This window comes from Aquarana catesbeiana, linkage group LG08 (genome assembly GCF_042186555.1).
Source record: "Aquarana catesbeiana isolate 2022-GZ linkage group LG08, ASM4218655v1, whole genome shotgun sequence".
NCBI classification, from domain to species: domain Eukaryota; kingdom Metazoa; phylum Chordata; class Amphibia; order Anura; family Ranidae; genus Aquarana; species Aquarana catesbeiana.
This window is the reverse complement of record NC_133331.1, coordinates 289,224,585-289,248,915: the sequence shown is the minus strand read 5'-3', so window position 1 is coordinate 289,248,915 and position 24,331 is coordinate 289,224,585. Positions and strand designations below refer to the sequence as shown.

General features: G+C 45.3%; 1 protein-coding gene across 1 annotated transcript in view; it reads left to right on the top strand.

Moving 5' to 3' along the window:
- The window catches only part of LOC141106786 (uncharacterized), a 157,842-nt gene that overhangs the window by 22,544 nt on the left and 110,967 nt on the right, over positions 1-24,331 (top strand). The window contains exons 7-21 of the mRNA XM_073597714.1: positions 1,294-1,365; positions 4,198-4,326; positions 4,673-4,807; positions 4,896-5,019; positions 5,136-5,233; positions 5,319-5,454; positions 5,967-7,113; positions 13,385-13,527; positions 16,470-16,588; positions 17,154-17,288; positions 17,377-17,500; positions 17,617-17,714; positions 17,804-18,022; positions 18,129-18,270; positions 18,488-20,211. Coding sequence (XP_073453815.1) covers positions 1,294-1,365; positions 4,198-4,326; positions 4,673-4,807; positions 4,896-5,019; positions 5,136-5,233; positions 5,319-5,454; positions 5,967-7,113; positions 13,385-13,527; positions 16,470-16,588; positions 17,154-17,288; positions 17,377-17,500; positions 17,617-17,714; positions 17,804-18,022; positions 18,129-18,270; positions 18,488-20,211 — 4,545 coding nt within the window. The remainder of the gene's footprint in view (positions 1-1,293; positions 1,366-4,197; positions 4,327-4,672; positions 4,808-4,895; positions 5,020-5,135; positions 5,234-5,318; positions 5,455-5,966; positions 7,114-13,384; positions 13,528-16,469; positions 16,589-17,153; positions 17,289-17,376; positions 17,501-17,616; positions 17,715-17,803; positions 18,023-18,128; positions 18,271-18,487; positions 20,212-24,331) is intronic.

Sequence of the window (24,331 nt, the reverse complement as noted above, 5' to 3'; positions counted from 1 at the left end):
CCTGCCACTCAGTGACCCCACAGTTGTTTTGCTAATAGGTGATGGACCTCTTCTTCCCAGAGAAATCAGCTTCACTAGTTTCCTATTTTTTTATTTCGTTTTAACCACTTCCGTCTCATAGGACATTCCCGTACATCGTTGGGTTGAAGTGGTTCTTCTGGAACGATGCCTGCAGCAACATTTTGTTTTTTGGGGGTTTTTTTTTTGGTTGTTATTTGGATGGAGGTTTGGTGTCCCAGGGCTCATTTAGAGATCTAGCACTTCCTTCCGCTTGCCGTGGGTGGGATCGGCGTCACATACACTCTCCCCTTTGGGGTTTTTGCTGTGCGTGCGCCATATGTGTGATGTGATGGTGTGATCAGGTTGGGCCTCGTTTTTTTGCAAGTGTCTGAAAGTGATGGACCCCATTGAACAGGGGTCTGAATGGGCTAATGTTCTGCCATTCTTCCAAACATCCAAAGAAGCAAAGTTCGGTTTCAAACTAGGTACAGACTAGGGTTGCCACCTGTCCGGGATTAACCGGGACAGTCCGGGCTTAAACCCAGACACAATATTCAGACAGGAATGGGGCTCAGAACAGGGTCCGACAGAAGTGTGAGGGGGCACTATGCACACCGCATCACTATTCTCTTTGGAGCGCCCAAAGGTGTCCCAGGTCTGTTACAATCCTATAATGCAGTGTTTCTCAACTCCAGTCCTCAAGGCGCCTCAACAGGTCATGTTTTCAGACTTTCCATTATTTTGCACAGGTGATTTGATCAGTTTCGCTGCCTTAGTAATTACCAACTCTGTTTCATCTGAGGGAAATCCTGAAAACATGACCTGTTGGGGCGCCTTGAGGACTGGAGTTGAGAAACACTGCTATATTTTATGCTAAAAAAAAAATGTTGCTGTGCGTCCCTAAAGTGTTCGGGTTTGGCTTGATAAAAAAGTGGCAACCCTAGTACACTACAGACCGAGCCGTCATCTTATCCCTAGATGCGAGTTGCCATTGAGAAACAGAAATTGTCCATTACTAGAAACCTTTGGAGGAACCCTGGCTGAGAAAGGCTGGACTAGGCAGTAATATATTTCTACCCCCCTTGGTGGGAGTGGAGTTGACCCCATCTATAAGGATACACACTACATACACACACAGCACAGGGCCGTGTTCACGCTACGAGATGTTTCTCGGGGGCTGCAGTTCCTCTGAGCTCCACAAGATGGTAATCTTACTTCAACCCAGACAGGAAGTCTCTATGGATGGAAGGAAGTGATGTCATGTACAGAAAGGAAGTGATGTCAGGTACAAACAGGAAGTTCTGGGTGAGAGGTGAGTCGGGAGGAAGTAGAGAGAAGACATTGCTGGAACTGGCATTAGAGGAGGTAATAAGATCTTATTTTCTATATACACCCAGTAACCCCCCGTCATGTTCCGTCCTCTTCCTCCATAGTCACTGTGATGTCTTTTATCTCCAGCAGATGATGATACACACATATATAGTGTGGAAACCTAGATTAACCCCTTCAGGGTCAGATTATTTCCCCACTTACCGGGCCAAAATAGCGTTTCCACCTGTCCGGGATTCATCCGTAGAGTCCGGGTTTTGAACCCTGTGCCCGGGTTTCCTGACACCCGGACACATCAGTGGCAGCCCCGTAGCACCAATTCTCTTCTCCCCCTCCTCTCGGCTTTCGTTTTTTTAAACTATATTGGTAGGGGGCGCTTTAACTCACTGCACAGGCTTGGCATCATCCCCGCCTCCACCCCGGATCCTCCAGCCTCCCCTTTGGAGGGGTGGTTTTGGCAGCACGGAGAACAGTGACCTCATAGACATCGGGACTGTGCCATATTTCTTCTTCCCCCTCTGCACCGTGACGGGAGCTGCTGTGTGTATGGCTCTGGATGTCTTCACTCCCTACACACCATTCATCTTCTCCAGAGGGAGGAGAGGGCAGCTGCCTGTAGTCTTCTTGGCCAGTGGTCTCTCTTTCTTCTAGAGGGGGGTGGGCACCCATCTGTAGTACTCCCACCTCTGGGTCTTTTTGTAACTGGATGAAGGGGGGGGTTCTTATGTTCCTGTATGGGGGTCCCCCTTATTAGCCAATCCTTCAGTCCTCCTACCTGGGGGTCTTATTTACCTGAGGGGGTTCCTATGTTCCTGTATTGCGTTCCTCTCTTATTACCCCCCCCCTGCAGTCCTCCCAGTTGGAGGCTTCTTTAACTGGATGGGGGTTCCTTTTTTATTAACCCCCCCCCCACAGTCCTCCCAGCTGGGGTCTTCTTTAACTGGAGGGGGGTTCCAATGTTCCCGGATGAGGGTCCCCTCTTATCACCCCCCGCAGTCCTCACAACTGGGGTCTTCACTAACCGGAGGGGGGTTCCAATCTTCCTGAATGGGGGTTTCCTCTTATCACCCCCCTGCAGTCTTCCCAACTGGGGTCTTTGCTAACCGGAGGGGGGTTCCAATCTTCCTGAATGGGGGTTTCCTCTTATCACCCCCCTGCAGTCTTCCCAACTGGGGTCTTTGCTAACCGGAGGGGGGTTCCAATGTTCCTGAATGGGGGTTCCCTCTTATCACCCCCCCTGCAGTCCTCTCAGTCAGGGGATGGTCTTTAACTGGAGGGGGGTTCCAGTGTTTCTGGATGAGGGCCCCCTCTTATCACCCCCCTGCAGTCCTCCCAACTTGGGGTCTTCACTAACCGGAGGGGGGTTTCTATGTTCCTGGATGGAGGTCCCCTTTTATCACGCCCCTGTAGTCCTCTTAGCTGGGGGGTCTTTAACTGGAAGAGGGAGGGAGGGGAGTTCCTGTATTCTCGAATGGGGGTCATCTCTTATCACCCCACTGTAGTTCTCCCAGATAGGTGTCGTCTTTATTTGCAGGGGGTGGGGGAGGGGAATTCCTGTGTTCCTTGATGGGGGTCCCAATTGAACACCCCCCTGCAGTGCTCTTAGCTGCGGTTCTTCCTTATCTAGAGGGGGGATGAAAGTTCCTGGGTGGGGGTTCCCTTCTGATCACCCCCTGCAGTCCTTTCATTCAGGAGTCTCCTTTAACGGGAGGGGGGTTCCTGTATTCCCGGGGAATGGGGAACCCATCTTTTCACCACCCTGGGGTCCCCCTGATGAGGGGTCTCTTTTAACTGGAAGGGGGTTCCCGTATTCCTTGATGGGGGTTTCCCTGTTTTTGTCTGTATTCCTGGAATGCGTGGGAGGGGGTCCCTTCTAATCACCTACATGCACTCCTCCTGTTAAGGGGTCTCCTTCTCCTGGAGAGGGGTCAGTACACCTGGAAGTGTGTGTGTGTGTGGGGGGGGACCTGAAGGTGTTGCAGGTCTTTTGCAATCCTATAGTGTACAGAATACTGCAAAACAAAAAAAACAATGTGCGCCGCTAAAGTGTTGGGGTTTGGCATGATGAAAAGGTGGCAACCCTAGGCCAAAACATTCTCTTCATTTTGGAGATAAATTCTAGTAATATGGTCTTCTAAACAAACAGCGCTGACAATAGAGAAGACAATGACCATCCTGACCATACATGGCCTATAAAGGGCAATTATTACACCACACAGGCAGCCAATGGGCAATCATTACAATATGCAGCCAACACAATGATGGAGTGCAGGGGTCAGGAGTATGGATCATAGAGCCCCTTCATTGCTGGTCAGGAGGAAGAAAACATTCCCCAGCCTGCCATGAAGAATTTGTTCCTTCATTGGTGTCAGAAGGAGGAAAATACTGAGGGCTCTGAGAAGTAATCGATAGCTGATGGACTTTAAGAGCCCCTTAGTGGGTAATGGGGAGCCTTGCAGTCAGAGTTCTGGCAATTATTCTGAATAGCTGGCAAAACAAACGAGAAGGTTTCCCTTCCTGGACATCATGATGACCCTTCATTGACCTCACAGCACTGCCTCAGAGCAAAGCAAGAAGACAGAAGAAGGATCTTATTTATCATTCTTTATCTGCAGATCTAAAACTAATCAAAACCAGTTCAGAAATAAAACAAACCCAACAGAGAAAAAACTATTTATGATTCAGCAGGTCAAGAGAGTCCCGGGACCTTGAAAATGTAATAACATTAAAAAGTCCAAACCAAATGTGTTCCCATGGGGGCAGTAGTCCTTAAATGTACAACAACCCTCCTATTACCCCCCTCACATCCACATCCTATTATTGTGTGACCAATACCATCCAAATAATTCTTACTTTTATTTCCCAAAGATATCCGTCTGCAAGGAGACCTGTATAGATCAAATGACAGCACCAATGAGGATGAAGGAGGACCGGAGTCACATGACTGAGAAGATACTAAACCTCACCCTGGAGATCATCTACCTGCTGACCGGAGAGGTGAGGAGGATTCTGGGAGGTCACATGACATCACTCTTATCTCTATTAATAAAACACAGACCTGACCGGAGAGGTGAGGAGGATTCTGGGAGGTCACATGACATCACTCTTCTCTCTATTAATAAAACACAGACCTGGCCGGAGAGGTGAGGAGGATTCTGGGAGGTCACATGACATCACTCTTATCTCTATTAATAAAACACAGACCTGACCGGAGAGGTGAGGAGGATTCTGGGAGGTCACATGACATCACTCTTATCTCTATTAATAAAACACAGACCTGACCGGAGAGGTGAGGAGGATTCTGGGATTCTAACATGATATTCCTATTGGTTCCCCAATACAGAGATTTCCTCTTGTGAAGTCAGGTGATCATATGACCATCACAGTGCCTCCATGTGACTCCCTAAAACCTGAGAGACACAACATGGAGAAGATTCTAGAAGTCACCAAGAAGATGATGGAGCTGCTGACAGGAGAGGTGAGGAGGATTCTGGGAATTCTGGGACATTATCCAGTAACAGACAAGGGATGTGTCTGGATGGTGACTGTATCATTGTGTGTGTCAGGTTCCTATAAGGTGTCAGGATGTCACTGTCTATTTCTCCATGGAGGAGTGGGAGTATTTAGAAGGACACAAGGATCTCTACAAGGACGTCATGATGGACAATCAGCCGCCCCTCACATCACCGGGTAAGAGGAGACTTTATTGTAAAGGAGAGAGCAGTACGGAGGCTCCACCTAGATCCCCCATCATCTGATAAACACATAGAAACAATGTATTCAGTCAGTGTGTGTGTTTCCTACAGATGGATCCAGTAATGGGAACCCACCAGAGAGATGTCCCCATCCTCTGTATTCCCTGGATTCCACACAGAAAGATCACACCATCCCTCGCCTTAACAAGGTACTGTGTGTATTTTTTATGTGATTCCACAATATTAAAGCCTTATATTTTATAGATGTTATTGTTGATTCTTCTCTTGGTTTAGGGGGAAGATCTGATAGTGATAAAAGTTGAGTGTGAAGAAGAAGAGACGTATGTTAGGGATGATCAGCAGTCTATGGAGGAGGATGGAATAACGGGGACATTTATAGAGGAGGACACTCCTACAGAGATCAGCACAGGTTGGTCATTAACACTAAATACATTCCACCTCCCATACTGCTCACAGATTGGTCCAGAGTAGGGTGGGGACTGGGTGATATCAGCCTGTAATACTCTGGTGATTTATGAAGATTCTGGGGTTCAGCTGGCAGCAAAATGTGGATTTTTCACCATAGTCATTGCCTGACCTAAGCACCTGGGTTATGTGTCTTGGGTCTTTTGCCCTATTGATGGTGGTCTTCAGGATCAGTTTAGCCTTCATCTTAATGTTCTTTTACCACCCTCCCTCTCTGACCTCTGGTGGGACTCAGCCCCGCTGTTATTGATGACTAAATAAGGAAGTGCAGGACTTCTTGTGTTGGGAAGATGGTAATGAGTGATAGAGGGGGTGGGGACACTCGTCCTATAATCCCCTCATCACTGTCACTCCTATAAAAGACAGTTCTCGTTGTTTCCTCACTCTCTGGTGAGTCCTGGTTTAGGGGAACCAATCTGCTCATATCTAGTAATAATCTTTGTATTTCTATTTTAGTAGATGGACTGGAGATGAGGAAAACCTCAGAGGATTGTCTCACTTTGTCTCCAGACTGTAAAGTAGAAGATGAGGACATCACACAGTATAGTCCAGGAGAAAACCCGACTACCTCAAATGTCCATCCAGCACCACACAGTGTAGATGGACCATCGTATTCCTCTTATCCTGAGGAACCTCAGACTGTGAGGAACCGTGCCGGACCATCGTATTCCTCTTATCCTGAGGAACCTCAGACTGTGCGGGACGGTGCCGGATCATCGTATTCCTCTTATCCTGAGGAACCTCAGACTGTGAGGGACGGTGCCGGACCATCGTATTCATCTTATCCTGAGGAACCTCAGACTGTGAGGGACGGTGCCGGACCATCGTATTCCTCTTATCCCGAGGAACCTCAGACTGTATGGAACCGTGCCGGACCATCGTATTCCTCTTATTCTGAGGAACCTCAGACTGTATGGAACCGTGCCGGACCATCGTATTCCTCTTATTCTGAGGAACCTCAAACTGTGAGGGACGGTGCCAGACCATCGTATTCCTCTTATCCTGAGGAACCTCAAACTGTGAGGGACGGTTCCAAACTATTGTATTCCTCTTATTCTAAAATATCTCATACAGGTGAGAAGCCACATTCCTGTCCTGAGTGCGGGAAAGTTTGTGTATCAAAATCCCATCTTTCCACACATCAGAGATCGCATACAAGGGAGAAGCCGTATTCCTGTCCTGTGTGCAGGAAATGTTTCTCATATAAATCACATCTTAGTACACATCATAGATTGCACACGGGAGAGAAACCATATTCCTGTCCTGTGTGCGGGAAATGTTTTTCAAGGAAGTCACATCTTATCATACATCAGAGATCACACACGGGGGAGAAGCCGTATTCCTGTTACGAGTGCGGGAAATGTTTTACAGTGAAGACACACCTTAGCACACATCAGAGATTGCACACGGGGGAAAAACCGTATTCCTGTTCTGTGTGCGGGAAATGTTTTTCAGACAAGTCCTCTCATAACAGACACCAGAGGTTGCACACAGGTGAGAAGCCACTTTCCTGTTTTGAGTGCGGGAAATGTTTTCTACAGAAGTCCAACCTTTACAGACATCAGAGATCGCACATGGGGGAGAAGCCACGTTCCTATTCTGAGTAAGGAAATTATTAATCAAATATACAGTGGGGATGGAAAGCATTCAGACCCCCTTACATTTTTCACTCTTTGTTATATTGCAGCCATTTGCTAAAATCATTTAAGTTCATTTTTTTCCTCATTATTGTACACACAGCACCCCATATTGTACACACAGCACCCCATATTGACAGAAAAACACAAAATTGTTGACATTTTTGCAGATTTTTAAAAAAAGAAAAACTGAAATATCACATGGTCCTAAGTATGCAGACCTTTTGCTGTGACACTCATATATATAACTCAGGTGCTGTCCATTTCTTCTAATCATCCTTGAGATGGTTCTACACCTTCATTTGAGTCCAGCTGTGTTTGATTATACTGATTGGACTTGATTAGGAAAGCCACACACCTGTCTATATAAGACCTTACAGCTCACAGTGCATGTCAGAGCAAATGAGAATCATGAGGTCAAAGGAACTGCCGGAAGAGCTCAGAGACAGAATTGTGACAAGGCACAGATCTGGCCAAGGTTACAAAAAAAATTCTGCTGCACTTAAGGTTCCTAAGAGCACAGTGGCCTCCATAATCCTTAAATGGAAGACGTTCGGGATGACCTGAAGCCTTCCTAGAGCTGGCTGGGGGAGAAGAGCCTTGGTGAGAGAGGTAAAGAAGAACCCAAAGATCACTGTGGCTGAGCTCCAAAGATGCAGTCGGGAGAAAGTTGTAGAAAGTCAACCATCACTGCAGCCCTCCACCAGTCGGGGCTTTATGGCAGAGTGGCCCGACGGAAGCCTCTCCTCAGTGCAAGACACATGAAAGCCCGCATGGAGTTTGCTAAAAAAAAAAACACCCGAAGGACTCCAAGATGGTGAGAAATAAGATTCTCTGGTCTGATGAGACCAAGATAGAACTTTTTGGCCTTAATTCTAAGCGGTATGTGTGGAGAAAACCAGGCACTGCTCATCACCTGTTCAATACAGTCCCAACAGTGAAGCATGGTGGTGGCAGCTTCATGCTGTGGGGGTATTTATCAGCTGCAGGGACAGGACGACTGGTTGCAATCGAGAGAAAGATGAATGCGGCCAAGTACAGGGATATCCTGGACGAAAACCTTCTCCAGAGTGCTCAGGACCTCAGACTGGGCCAAAGGTTTACCTTCCAACAAGACAATGACCCTAAGCACACAGCTAAAATAACGAAGGAGTGGCTTCACAACAACTCAGTGACTGTTCTTGAATGGCCCAGCCAGAGCCCTGACTTAACCCTAATTGAGCATCTCTGGAGAGACCTAAAAATGTCTGTCCACCAACGTTTACCATCCAACCTGACAGAACTGGAGAGGATCTGCAAAGAGGAATGGCAGAGGATCCCCAAATCCAGGTGTGAGAAACTTGTTGCATCTTTCCCAAAAAGACTCATGGCTGTATTAGATCAAAAGGGGCTTCTACTAAATACTGAGCAAAGGGTCTGAATACTTAGGACCATGTGATATTTCAGTTTTTCTTTTTTAATAAATCTGCAAAAATGTCAACAATTCTGTGTTTTTCTGTCAATATGGGGTGCTGTGTGTACAATATGGGGTGCTGTGTGTACAATATGGGGTGCTGTGTGTACAATATGGGGTGCTGTGTGTACAATATGAGGTGCTGTGTGTACAATATGGGGGGCTGTGTGTACAATATGGGGTGCTGTGTGTACAATATGGGGGGCTGTGTGTACAATATGGGGGGCTGTGTGTACAATATGGGGGGCTGTGTGTACAATATGAGGTGCTGTGTGTACAATATGGGGTGCTGTGTGTACAATATGGGGTGCTGTGTGTACAATATGGGGGGCTGTGTGTACAATATGGGGTGCTGTGTGTACAATATGGGGTGCTGTGTGTACAATATGGGGGGCTGTGTGTACAATATGGGGGGCTGTGTGTACAATATGGGGGGCTGTGTGTACAATATGAGGTGCTGTGTGTACAATATGGGGGGCTGTGTGTACAATATGGGGTGCTGTGTGTACAATATGGGGTGCTGTGTGTACATTAATGAGGAAAAAAAATGAACTTAAATGAATTTAGCAAATGGCTGCAATATAACAAAGAGTGAAAAATTTAAGGGGGTCTGAATACTTCCCCACTGTACACTATATTTCCAAAAGTACTGGGACGCCTGCCTTTACACGCACATGAACGTTAATGGCATCCCAGTCTTAGTCCGTAGGCTTCAATATTGAGTTGGCCCAACATTTGCAGCTATAACAGCTTCAACTCTTCTGGGAAGGCTGTCCACAAGGTTTAGGAGGGTGTCTATGGGAATGTTTGACCATTCTTCCAGAAGAACATTTGTGAGGTCAGGTACTGATGTTGGACAAGAAGGCCTGGGTCGCAGTCTCTGCTCCAATTTATCCCAAAGGTGTTCTATCGGGTTGAGGTCAGGACTCTGCACAGGCCAGTCAAGTTCCTTTACCCCAAACCCGCTCATCCATGTCTTTATAGAACTTGCTTTGTACACTGGTGCGCAGTCATGTTGGAACAGGAAGGGTTATCCCCAAACTGTTCCCACAGAGTTGGAAGGATGAAATTGTCCAAAATGTCTTGGTATGCTGACGCCTTAAGAGTTGCCTTCACTGGAACTAAGGGGCCAAGCCCAACCCCTGAAAAACAACCCCCACACCATAATCCCCCCCTCTACCAAATGATTTGGACCAGTGCACAAAGCAAAGTCCATAAAGACATGGATGAGCGAGTTTGGGGTGGAGGAACTTGACTGTCCTGCAAAGAGTGGGCCAACTCAATATTGAACCCTACGGCCTAAGACTGGGATGCCAATAAAGTTTATGTAAAGGCAGGTGTACCAATACTTTTGACAATATAGTGTATATACAGTGCTTTCAGCATAAATGTGCTCAATTAAATTCTCCAATTCATGCAAGCATATACATAATTTTGATATCATAAAAAAATAAGTATCCTATAAAACCTCATATGTGTCCATAAATTAAGTGTTTTATACAAATTCATATATATTCAAGTACCAATATATATAAAGTGAAATTACAAATAAAGTGCAACATTTTCTTCAAAAAGTGCTCTGTGCCGTCTCTTCCATTGTCCACCACCACGTGGCTATCCACCTTTACTCCTCCCTCACCAGATAGTGAACTCTCAAACATCACACAAGTTCGAAACCCGAACTTGAAAAATGAAAAGTCCCCATTTTGAAGGCTTATATGCGAGTTATTGGCCTTAAAAAGTGTATTTTGCATTGTGTATCAATGCAAAAAAAACCCTTTTTTAAAATATTGTTTTTAAAGGAGCAGTGATTTTATTGATACTTAAAGTGAAACAATAAAAATGTAAAATTCCTTTAAATATTGTGCCTGGGGGGTGTCCCCTTAGTCTGCCTGTAAAGTGGCGCATCTGTACCATGTATAGAACCTGCTGCAGCAAAACTGACATTTATAAAGAAAAAAAAACATTTAAATTGATTTTCCCTGCAAGCTTTCTTTATTTGGACAAGCTGGAATTTAGGTGCCATAGGACAATTCAGCAGAAGAGGAGGAGGAGGAGGAGGAGGGGGTTGAGCTGACAAATCTCACATCATCACCACCAACTGAGACGTGGCGGCAAAACAAGCTCCAACACTGAGGCCTGTCCTGCATCCTTCCTAGTTGCAAGCAGTTACCCAGTGTGCTGCAAACAAAATATATCATCCCTGGCAATGCCTGCTGGACCACAGGTCAGCAGCAATGTGGACCTTGCGGCTGACTGCCTTGCCCAACGATACCCAAAACATTGCCTTCCACGTGATGGTACAGAGCTGGAATGGCCTTACATGCAAGGAAATAGCGACTGAGAACCTGCCATTGTGGTACAGCGCATTCTGCAAATTCATGGAAGGGGCCAGAATCCACCAGAGGGAGTTGTAAGGCCAGCAATTTGGACAAGCTGGAATTTAGGCGCTGGACATGTGGGTGGCAGGGACTGTTTTTTTTTATTATTTATTTATTTATTTTTTCGCTGGGGCAGAGGAATTTGCCTGATGTACTCTACAGCTGGTGGTGTGCTGCTGGCAGATGTGTTGCAAGGACCTGTGACACCCTTCGCTATACCATCATCCCTGTCAGTGGAAGCTGCTGAGAGATCATAACATATAGCGGGGGGTAGGCATGAAAGGCGAGCAGTGAAGAGAAGTGTGTCCCTTGTGTGTGGCTTTTAGTTGCTCTTGCCAACGGGCTGAGTGGTGGGAGGTTAAGTGCCTCGTCAAGCATGTGGTACCCAAATGGCTGGTGTTTTTGCCACACTTGATCTGCTTGCGGCAGAGATTGCAAATTGCAACAGTGCGATCGGCACATGTGCTAAAAAAAGGCCCAGACAGCTGAGCTGTGGGAAGTGGGCCGGGAGATAACAGCTCCACAATGTGATGGAATAGGGTATACAGCACTAAATGTTATGTAATGCTGTGTTAAACACAACACTACACTCCCACACTATAGTCACACTATACAGACACACTACACCAGGGGTAGTGAATTAAAATTCAAGGAGGTCCGGTCACTAAAAAAAAATTCCAGCGAGGTCCGAATCACAAGTCTGTGCCATGAAAGATTGTACGCGTCTGCTTTTCTTTTTTATTGGCGCAAGCCGCGCTCTCTGGCACTTTTGTTACTGTTTCCTCCGCACACTCTGTAAATGAAAATGTCCCCATTAGTGTCCCCCCTTACATCAGGTGCCCCTACCAGAGTAATTAATTACATTGGGTGCCCTCATCAGACTACCCCCATAAATCAGTTGCCACAATCAGAGTACCCACTTACATCAGGTTTCTTTATCAGAAGGCCCCCTACACCTGGTATCTCCCATCGGAGTGCCCCTTTACATCAGGTGTCCCCATCAGAGTGCCCCCTTACATCAGGTGTGCCCATTAGAGTGCCCCTTTACATCAGGTGTGCCCATCAGAGTGCCCCCTTACATCAGGTGTCTCCCTTTAGAGTGCCCCCTTACATCAGGTGTCTCCCTTTAGAGTGCCCCTTTACATCAGGTGTGCCCATCAGAGTGCCCCCTTACATCAGGTGCCTCCCTTTAGAGTGCCCCCTTACATCAGGTGTCCCCATCAGAGTTCCCCCTTACATCAGGTGTGCCCCCCTTACATCAGGTGTCCCCATCAGAATGTCCCCCTTACATCAGGTATCTCCCATCAGAGTGCCCCCTTACATCAGGTGTGCCCATCAGAGTGCCCCCTTACATCAGGTGTCCCCATCAGAGTAATTAATTACATTGGGTGCCCCCATCAGAGTGCCCCCTTACATCAGGTGTTCCGATCAGAGTGCCCCTTTACATTACGTGTCCCCATCAGAGTGCCCCCTTACATCAGGTGTGCCCATCAGAGTGCCCCCTTACATCAGGTGCCCCTATCAGAGTGCCCCCTTACATCAGGTGTCCCCATCAGAGTGCCCCTTTACTTTAGGTGTACCCATCACAGTGCCACCTTATATCAGGTGTTCCCATCACCTAACATAAATGTACCCATTAGGGTACCCTTAAGGGACATGCTGATGGGCACAATTTGTTGTGCCCATTAGAGTGCCCCTATAACATAAAATGTGCCCCTTAACAAAATATGGCCATCAACATGCCCCTTAACATAAATGTACCCATCAGGGTACCCCTTAGCAAAATATGGCCATCAGTGTGCCCCAACTCACGGCCTGGCCGGGAGTAAGCTGAGGGAGAGAGTTGTAATCAGTGGCAGGGGGTGGGGCGCAAACGTGACGCAAAGGTGTCCCAGCAACCATGGGTGGGGCGCACACGCGCAACGTCACTGTCCCAGCAACAATTGACTACTGAAATGCGGCAACACACTGACGGTCTGGAGCTTTCGCTCGATCCATGTTCGGACATCCCGCCAAGCATCCTGCAAATTCGGGTGTTCGCAGAACAGGCGATTGCTCGGCTCGGACCGTTTGCCCAACACTCTAATCCACCATTCCTTCAATGGCTCCGGGCTGGTCCCTTTAATATCTATTTCTCCTTCCTCTCATAACCCCATGCAGGCCATGGGAAAAGCAAAAAGGAATGCCATAGCATAAAAAACACATAGGTCCAGTAACACTTACCACTTAGATTTCCCAGTGCTGTCTCCCAGCACCCAGATACAATACTTTCTTGCTGTTGATCCTGGCTCCACCGTTTAACCTGGTGCGAACTTGGGGCGTGAGCTGGATGACGTCACAGAACTCCGCCCCTGCATATGTTTCATTCTTGTAAAATAGTATTACTTTCTCCAATATGCACAGTGAAGAGATACCAATGCACAATTCCAATCCACACGTTCCTGGAAAAATGGCTTTGTATGCAAGCAGGTGCTGCAGCGACCATCGGCTGGAAATGAAGATAGTAGAAGCAAAAGAACGTCACCGGCACACCGTGCATCTCCAACGTGGGTCCAAAACTTTATTCAGCTATCACATTATTACAGGACCCCTTCATCAGGCACGTTATGACATATAGCTTTAGACCCACGTTGGAGATCCACGGTGTGCTGGTGATGTTCTTCTGCTCCTAATATGCACAGATCACCAGCACTTTCGGTTCCGCGGCTCGTTGTGTGTTTCAAGGAATAGAACAAACAGCCATCTTGAATCAGGCAATTTTTTTCAATTAAAAAAAAATCTCCATGAGACCAGCAATTAAGACAAGTGGGGAGTGAAGAATTACATTGGGAGTGTGTTCTTTTAGATCCAACTACTTCTTTCAGAAGTACCGGTTTGATATGAAGAGGTAAGTTCCCATATGGCGATCTGTGCATATTAGGGACACTAATATAACTGGCTGGCTTCTGAGTGACTTGACATGTGACATGTTTACACGTATGTATAAATTTGAATATGAATACGTGTCTGATGACTAAAAAAAGTGACTGTCTGCTTTTGGACGAAACGCGTAAGCCATATTGGACGTAAAAGGGGTCTTCCTTCATCATAGGACATAAGTTGTCATTTTTTTTATATGCCTATTAACTTGATTTGTGAGTATAAATGTAGCTATTTATTAATTAATAAACGGTGTATTATGAAAATGTGCTAGGCTAGTACGCCCTCTCTTTGTTGTTTTGTAGTGCTGCACATAAAGGGACACCCATTGTCTCAGGGGGGCTGCAGGGCATGTTAGCGCTGTACCCACAAGCCGTAAGAGTGGAACACCTGTTAGACCAAAAGCACCACATTCGAGCCCAGGAGATTGTTTCTAAAGCATCTCCCCTACAACCCTCCCTCACTCAGTCACCCCTCAGTTGTTTTGCTAATAGGTGATGGACCTCTTCTCCTTCCCAGAGAAATCAGCTTCACTAGTTTCTTATTTTTAATTTAATTTTAACCACTTCCGTCTCATAGGACATTCCTGTACGTCATTGGGTTGAAGTGGTTCTATTGGGAAGATGCCTGCAGCAACATTTTGTTTTTTTGGGGGGGGGGCTTGGTTGTTATTTGGTTGGAGGTTTGGTGTCCTCAAGCTCATTTAGAGATCTAGCACTTCCTTCCGCTTGCGGGTTACAGTGGGTGGGATCGGCGTCACATACACTTTCTCCTTTGGGGTTCTTGCTGAGCGTGTGCCATATGTGCAAAATGATTGGATCATCACGTTGGGCCTCGTTTTTGCTAATGTCTGAAGGTCATTGACCTCATTAAACGGGGATCTGAATGGGCTAATGTTCTGGCGTTCTTCCAAACATCCAAAGAAGCAAAGTTTGGTCTCAAACTAGGTACAGACTGAACCAGCAGCTCATCCCTAAATGCGAGTTGCCACTGAGAGATAGAAATTGTTCATTGCTACAAACCGTTGGAGGAACCCTGGCTGAGAAAGGCTGGACTAGGCAGTAATATATTTCTCTCCCCCTTGGTGGGAGTGGAGATGACCCCATCTATAAGGATATACAGTACATACACACACAGCACAAGGCTGTGCTCACACCACGAGACGCTTCTCTGAGCTGCAGTTCCTCTGAGCTCCACAAGGTGGTGATCTCACTTCTACCCAGACAGGATGTCTCTATGGATGACAGAAAGTGATGTCAGCTGTAACAGGAAGTGATGTCAGCTACAGACAGGAAGTCATCTGGAATAAAGACAGGATGTTCCATGTGGCACAAAGTAGGGAAGAGACATTACTGGAACTGGCAGCAGAGGAGGTAATAAGATCTTATTTTTTATTTACACCCAGTAACCCCCCCGTCATGTCCGTCCTCTTCTTCCATAGTCACTGTGATGTCTTTTATCTCCAACAGATGATGATACACACATATATAGTGTGGAAACCTAGATTAACCCCTTAAGGGTCAGAACATTTCTCCACTTACAGGGCCGGAACATTCTCTTCATTTTGGAGATAAATTCTAGTAATATGTTCCTCTAAACGAACATCACTGACAATAAATAGAGAAGACAATGACCATCCTGACCATACATGGCCTACAAAGGGCAATTATTACACCACACAGGCAGCCAATGGGCAATCATTACAATATGCAGCCAACACAATGATGGAGTGCAGGGGTCAGGAGTAAGGATGAGCTCCGGCGTGTTCGCACGCTCCACGTGCCGAGCCCGCCAGAAAGTCCGCGCTGCGCTAATCACAGGCAGTGAGACATTTCCCGATCTCTGCAGCCGCACATCGGGAAAATGTCTCACTGCCTGTGATTAGCGCAGCGCCGTGCCGACTTCCTGGGGGGCTCGGCACGTAGGGCGTGCGAACACGCCGGAGCTCATCCTTAGTCAGGAGTATGGAGCATAGAGCCCCTTACATTGCTGGTCAGGAGGAAGAAAACATTCCACAACCTGCCTTGAAGAATATATTTTCCATCATTGGTGTCAGAGGGAGGAAATACTGAGGGGAGTAGAGGAGCTGAGGGGTCTCTGAGAAGTAATGGATAGATGATGGACTTTGAGGGCCCCTTAGTGGGTAGTGGGGAGCCTTGCAGTCAGAGTTCTGACAATTATCCTGATTAGCTGGCAAAACAAACAAGGAGGTTCCCCTCCCTGGACATCATGATGACCCTTCATTGACCTCATAGCACTGCCTCTGAGCAAAGCAAGAAGACAGAAGAAGGATCATATTTATCATTCTTTATCTGCAGATCTAAAACTAATCAAAACCAGTTCAGAAATAAAACAAACCCAACAGAGAAAAGACAATTTATGATCCTGCAGGTCAAGAGAGTCCTGGGACCTTGAAAATGTAATAATATTAAAAAGTCCAAACCAAATGTGTTCCCATGGGGGCAATAGTCCTTAAATGTAAAACAACCCTTCTAATACAACCCCCCCCCTCTCAATATCCTATTATTGTGTAAACAATACCATCCAAATAATTCTTACTTTCGTTTAGATAAGTTATCCTGTATAGATCATATGATGGCACCAATGAGGATGGAGGAGGACCGGCGTCACATGACTGAGAAGATCCTAAACCTCACCCTGGAGATCATCTACCTGCTGACCGGAGAGGTGAGGAGGATTCTGGGAGGTCACATGACATCACTCTTATCTCTATTAATAAAACACAGACCTGACCGGAGAGGTGAGGAGGATTCTGGGAGGTCACATGACATCACTCTTATCTCTATTAATAAAACACAGACCTGACCGGAGAGGTGAGGAGGATTCTGGGAGGTCACATGACATCACTCTTATCTCTATTAATAAAACACAGACCTGACCGGAGGGGTGAGGAGGATTCTGGGAGGTCACATGACATCACTCTTATCTCTATTAATAAAACACAGACCTGACCGGAGAGGTGAGGAGGATTCTGGGAGGTCACATGACATCACTCTTATCTCTATTAATAAAACGCAGACCTGACCGGAGAGGTGGGGAGGATTCTGGGAGGTCACATGACATCACTCTTATCTCTATTAATAAAACACAGACCTGACCGGAGAGGTGAGGAGGATTCTGGGAGGTCACATGACATCACTCTTATCTCTATTAATAAAACACAGACCTGACCGGAGAGGTGAGGAGGATTCTGGGATTCTAACATGATATTCCTATTGGTTCTCCAATACAGAGATTTCCTCTTGTGAAGTCAGGTGATCATATGACCATCACAGTGCCTCCATGTGACTCCCTAAAACCTGAGAGACACAACATGGAGAAGATTCTAGAAGTCACCAAGAAGATGATGGAGCTGCTGACAGGAGAGGTGAGGAGGATTCTGGGAATTCTGGGACATTATCCAGTAACAGACAAGGGATGTGTCTGGATGGTGACTGTATCATTGTGTGTGTCAGGTTCCTATAAGGTGTCAGGATGTCACTGTCTATTTCTCCATGGAGGAGTGGGAGTATTTAGAAGGACACAAGGATCTCTACAAGGACGTCATGATGGACAATCAGCCGCCCCTCACATCACCGGGTAAGAGGAGACTTTATTGTAAAGGAGAGAGCAGTACGGAGGGTCCACCTAGATCCCCCATCATCTGATAAACACATAGAAACAATGTATTCAGTCAGTGTGTGTGTTTCCTACAGATGGATCCAGTAATGGGAACCCACCAGAGAGATGTCCCCGTCCTCTGTATTCCCGGGATTCCACACAGGAAGATCACACCATCCCTCACCATCATCAGGTAGATGAGGAACAATCACTGATAGTATCATTAGGATCTGTACATTATCTGCATTGTTACAATTGGTGTCATTTTTATTATATATTCAGAGTGGAAACCTGAGAGACTCTAAAGTTGACATTAAAGAAGAGATAAAAGAGGAGAGTGGAGTGATGAAGGAATCCATGAATCTAAAAGAACACAAAGAACTGTACCAGGACACCATGGTGGAGACATCCAGCTACAGAATCCCACCAGAGAGATGTCTCAGTCCTCTGTATTCCTGGGATTCTACACAGAAAGATCACACAATCCCTCTATGTTACAAGGTTGGTAGGTCAGAACATCTAGAACATGGACTCATGGAGACAATCTGTGGATTTTTTTTACAGTATGTGATAACAGAAGATCTTTTTTTATAACTTATTGGTTTAGGGTGAAGATCTGATAGATATCAAAGTTGAGGTTAAATCAGAAGAGGAAGAGATGTATGTGAAGGATTGTCAGCAGTCTATGGAGGAGGATGGAATAACGAGGATATTTATAGAGGAGGACACTCCTACAGAGATCAGCACAGGTGGGTCATTAACACTAAATACATACAAAAGACTCTCTGACTAAGGTCCATGAATAAAGAAATGAACTGGTAGGAGATTAGAGAATCCATTTACTAGTTACCTTGAGGGTGGAATTGTAAGATCCTCAGAGACAAAGCTGCCTGATGTAGGTGGAGTCCTGGTTTAGGGGAACCAATCTGCTCATGTCTAGTAATAATCTTTTTATTTCTATTTTAGTAGATGGACGGGAGATGAGGAAAACCTCAGAGGATTGTCTCACTTTGTCTCCAGACTGTAAAGTAGAAGATGAGGACATCACACAGTATAGTCCAGGAGAAAACCCGACTACCTCAAATGTCCATCCGGCACCACACAGTGTAGATGGACCATCGTATTACTCTTATCCTGAGGAACCTCAGACTATGAGGGACGGTGCCGGACCATCGTATTCCTCTTATCCTGAGGAACCTCAGACTGTGAGGGACAGTGCCGGACCATCGTATTCCTCTTATTCTGAGGAACCTCAGACTGTGAGGGATGGTGCCGGACCATCGTATTCCTTTTATCCTGAGGAACCTCAGACTGTGAGGGCCGGAGCTGGACCATCGTATTCCTTTTATCCTGCGGAACCTCAGACTGTGAGGGACGGTGCCGGACCATCATATTCCTCTTATCCTGAGGAACCTCAGACTGTGAGGGACGGTGCCGGACCATCGTATTCCTCTTATCCTGAGGAACCTCAGACTGTGAGGGACGGTGCCAGACCATCGTATTCCTTTTATCCTGAGGAACCTCAGAGTGTGAGGGACGGTGCCGGACCATCGTATTCCTCTTATTCTGAGGAACCTCAGACTGTGAGGGACGGTGCCGGACCATCGTATTCCTCTTATTCTGAGGAACCTCAGACTGTGAGGGATGGTGTCGGACCATCGTATTCCTCTTATCCTGAGGAACCTCAGACTGTGAGGGACGGTGCCGGACCATCGTATTCCTCTTATCCTGAGGAACCTCAGACTGTGAGGGACAGTGCCGGACCATCGTATTCCTCTTATCCTGAGGAACCTCAGACTGTGAGGGACGGAGACGGACCATCGTATTCCTCTTATCCTGAGGAACCTCAGACTGTGAGGGACGGTGCCGGACCATCGTATTCCTCTTATCCTGAGGAACCTCAGATTGTGAGGGACGGAGACGGACCATTGTATTTCTTTTATCCCGAGGAACCTCAGACTGTGAGGGACGCTGCTGTCCTTCCAACAAATAAGAGGTTTTCCTGTACTGAGTGTGGGAAATGTTTCCTTTTTCAATCCAAACTTAATGAGCATAAAAGATCCCACACAGGTGAGAAGCCGTATTCCTGCCCCGAGTGTGGGAAGTGTTTCAGATTTAAATCCAGTCTTTATGAACATAAAAGTTCTCACACAGGTGAGAAGCCACATTCCTGTCCTGAGTGTGGGAAATGTTTCAATTTTAAATCCAGACTTAATGTGCATAAAAGATCTCACACAGATGAGAAGCCGTATTCCTGCTCTGAGTGTGGGAAAGTTTGTTTAACAAAGTCCCAGCTTTCCACACACCTGAGATATCACAAGGGGGAGAGGCCGCATTCCTGTTCTGAGTGCGGGAAATGTTTTGTACAAAAATCAGAACTTGTCATACATCAGAGGTCTCACACGGGGGAAAAGCCGTATTCCTGCCCAGAGTGCGGGAAGTGTTTTGTAAAAAAATCACAGCTTGTCAGCCATCAAAGTTCTCACACGGGGGAAAAGCTGCATTCTTGTCCTGAGTGCGGGAAATGTTTTGCAAGAAAGTGCCATCTTTACAGACATCAGAGCACTCACACGGGGAAAAAGCCGTATTCCTGTCCTGAGTGCGGGAGATGTTTTTCAAGGAAGTCCCATCTTGACAGACATCAGAGATTGCACACGGGGGAGAAGCCACTTCCCTGTCCTGAAGGAATTGTTCCTCACTGAAGTCCTGTGTTCCTGTACATCAGGGGTTCCACACAATCCTTGAGGTGTATTAGTGCCTTGAGTGCGGGAAATGTCTTGTATATGAATGTTGCTGGACATGTGAGGAAGAAGCACACCCTAGCAGGAGAAAAATAAAAATGGAGTCATTACCTCTCATTGGCTGAGTACATTTTGTGGTGTAAACTCTTGCAAGAGGTCTGTTTTCTCAAGTCGTCTTTCAGGACGAAACACGTTAACCCCAACCACTTAAAAGGCGGTCCTCTAGGCCTTTTAAAATAAAAATGGAGTCATTACCTCTCATTGGCTGAGTACATTTTGTGGTGTAAACTCTTGCAAGAGGTCTGTTTTCTCAAGTCGTCTTTCAGGACGAAACACGTTAACCCCAACCACTTAAAAGGCGGTCCCCTAGGCCTTTTAAAATAAAAATTGAGTCATTACTCTCATTGGCTGAGTACATTTTGTGGTGGAAGATTTCACAAACACTTACAGGTCTTTTTTTTTTTTTTTTTAAATAGTTAAATAAATGTGACACTCATTCACTGAGCCGTGATGAATGTTGGTCGTACTTTATTTCATATAATGACTTCCTATGATCATTGGCTCCATCCAGTGGTCATAAGGCCCTATTGCACTATTTTTCCCGGAGGAGGTATTTCAGGAAAAATGCCTCATTATGGCCACTAGATGGAGCTGACGATCATAGGAAATCACTTTGTTAAATAAATTACAACCAGAATTTATCACGGCTTGGCAAATGGTTGTCCCAATCGTCCAACAAATTTTTTTGTAAATAGACCCCTTTGTTTACTATGTCAGTCATGGTCTCCTACAAATAACAGAAGTATCATTCTCATGAACTTATGAGTACAGTAGACATTGAAGGACATAAGTTAATTCAACCGACAACATTAAACTAACCACTGATTTAAACAGAAAATACCACATTGGGCCACTAGATGGCGATAATTATCTTAAAGATCAGCTCTACCTAGTGGCCAAAAGTGGTACTTTCCATTTTAAATCAATGGAAAACATTCTATCCAGCAAATAGCCTAATAACATTCATTCTTCACCCCCGTTCATACAGAAGGAATGTAGGTACGCTTTTACTGGGGTAATGGCTATGCAATTTTTTTCATGAATAGCCCCCTAAATGTCAGGAGACAATAATTTAAAGATGGGAAGTATGTAGCGGCTCAATGAATAGACCTCCTAGCAATGTTATTACCAGGCTGCAGCTAGGGGGAGCTCTAATGTTTAGAGTGTGATCACAGGAGAGTGGTCCCATCTTGCTCACATTATCCCTTTCACTGCCAGAGCTGTTTTTGCATTATTTTTGCACACACGTTAACATTTTGGGCCTGAAGATTAGATAAAACCCCCCAAACTTGTATTTTCTGCCTGGAGAACAGATGTTAGATGATATTAGTGCAAGTGTTTATCAATAGTAAGTATCAGTAAAAAATACAAAAAAAGTTCATTTTAGGGCACGCAAGCACAATATATTACCCAATTTTTTCAGATACAATATAAAACACGAGGTTGTGCCGAGTAAATAGATACCCAACATGTCACGCCTTAATATTGTGTGTGGCGGTGCAATGAAGACGAACTTCAGTACCAAATCTTGCCCATAGGTGGCGCTTCAAACGCCTTTACAGGTCATCAGTTTAGAGTTACCCGGAAATAATGGGCCTAGAAACGATTGCCGTGGCTGTGGGGTGCATGGCGATTATGTAACGTGTGTAACGCTATCAGTGTTTTCTTATGTAGGCGCCTGTGATTTGAAGGCCAGGCCTATTCTGACACTTTTTGTTTACAAGTAAAAAAAAAAATCAGCATTTCTTTAGCTGGAAAATTACAAAAATTACCTAAACATTATATATTGGTTGTTGTGTGTGTGTGTGTGTATATATATATATATATATATATATATTTTAGCAGAGACTCTGGAGAATAAAATGGTGGTCGTTGCAATTTTTTATGTCACACGGTATTTGCACAGCAATTTTTTTTTAAATACATTTAATTAATTTTATTGCAAAAAAAAACACAATATTTAATCCAATTTTCTGGTAACATATAAAAAAGATGTTGTTACACCGAGAAACTGGATACCTAACATGTCATGCTTTAAGATTGCTCACACTCGAGGAATAGCGGCAAACTACGATGCTTAAAAATCGCCATTTTATTTTTTTGAGGGGGGTAAAAAAAAAATACACATACTGTGTATATATATATATAATAAAAGTATTAATAAGGTGCAATATTGTGAAGGAGGGTTTTGAGTAAAGTTGGAAATGTAAACTGGTGAGAGTAAATATGGAAATGATTTTTTATTTTATTTTTTGTTTTGGTTGTGGGAATTCGTGGGAGATGTATTGCTTGTTTGTGAGTCTTTCTTTGTTGTTGTATAATGAAAAATTTAATAAAAATTATTTGATTTAAAAAAAAAAAAAAAAATCTCTATAGGCGGTTGACAGGTTATCAGTTTAAAGTTACAGAGGAGGTCTAGTGCTAGAATTATTGCTCTTGCCCTGACGCTTGCAGCGATTCCTCACATGTGCGTGTGCGGCGAGTTACGTATGTGATCGCTTCTGCGCGCGAGCATGGGGGGGGGGGGGGGGCAGGAACACTTTAAAGAAAAAAAAAAGATTGCCAATTTTATCTTTTTTTTTTTTTTTTTTTTTTTTACACTGTTCATTTAATTATTATTATTATTATTATATTTTTTTTATCACTTTCATTCTTATCGCAAGAAATAAAAACATCCCTTGTGATAGAAATAAGGATGACAGGTCCTCTTTATGGGGACATCTGGGGTCTATAAGACCCCACATCTCTCCTCTACACTAGAAATGCATGAGATCGAAAAAAAAAAATGAATCTCTTGCGTTTAAAGCAAAAAAAAACGGAAGTGACATCATAATGTCACTACCAGCTTCCTATACCATAGAGATGGCTGGAGACCTTCCGGTCCTTGGCCAGCTCTGTGAAAACCCGATCGCCATGCTGGGTCAGATGCCTGGCTTCCCTATCGCACCGGAGAGGCACCGGTGGGTGGTGGGAGGAGACATCCCCTCCCGCCGCCTGTAAAAGCAATCCAGTGACTAATTAGGCACTAGGATTGCTTTTAGATGAAAGAGAATCGCCAGTCAAAAAAACAATACTGGGGTTATGGCCTACAGCTGCAGCCATTACTCCAGCATAATCACTTGAACACGATCACGTACATGTACGCGATTATGCGACAAGTGGTGAATGTTCCTATGTTCGTGTACGCGGGTGCTCAAAAATGTGTGTGTTGGGGGGGTTAGTTGCTTGGGAGTAACTTTATTATCTTCATCGTACAGTATAGGACACAAGCAACATTCCTACACAATGGGTTATAGGAAAGGACCTTCAGGTGATTAAACAATGGCAAGCTTTTGGGGACACCCCAGCTTGGGGCTCCTCTCCTCTAACCCTCGACCACTCAGTGAGTTCTCAGTTGATGGACCTCTTCTCCTTCGCAGAGAAATAAGCTTCACTCGTTTCTTCTTTTTTTTTTTTCATTCTTCAATGAACATCTCACCATCCTCTAACACAGTGTTTTTCAACTCCAGTCCTCAAGGCACCCCAACAGGTCATGTTTTCAGGATTTCCCTGAGATGAAACAACTGTGGAACCTGATCAAATCATCTGTGCATAATAATGGAAAGCCTGAAAACATGACCTGCTGGTGCGCCTTGAGGACTGGAGTTGAGAAACACTGTGTTAGAGGATGGTGAGATGTTCATTGAAGAATAAAAAAAAAAAAAAAGAAACTAGTGAAGCTGATTTCTCTGCGAAGGAGAAGAGGTCCATCAACTGAGAACTCACTGAGTGGGCGAGGATTATAGGGGTGGAGCCCCAAGCTGGGGTGTCCTCAAAAGCTTGCCATTGTTCAATCACCTGAAGGTGCTTTCCTATAACCCATGGTATAGGAATATGTTGCCTGTGTCCTATACTGTATGATGAAGATATTATACTGCTCTAACACCTATACAGAAGCAGTGTATCTGGATCAGAGCAACCTCAGTAAAACCTTGGGAGTCGTTTACAGACCCTACTCTGTGAAGATGGC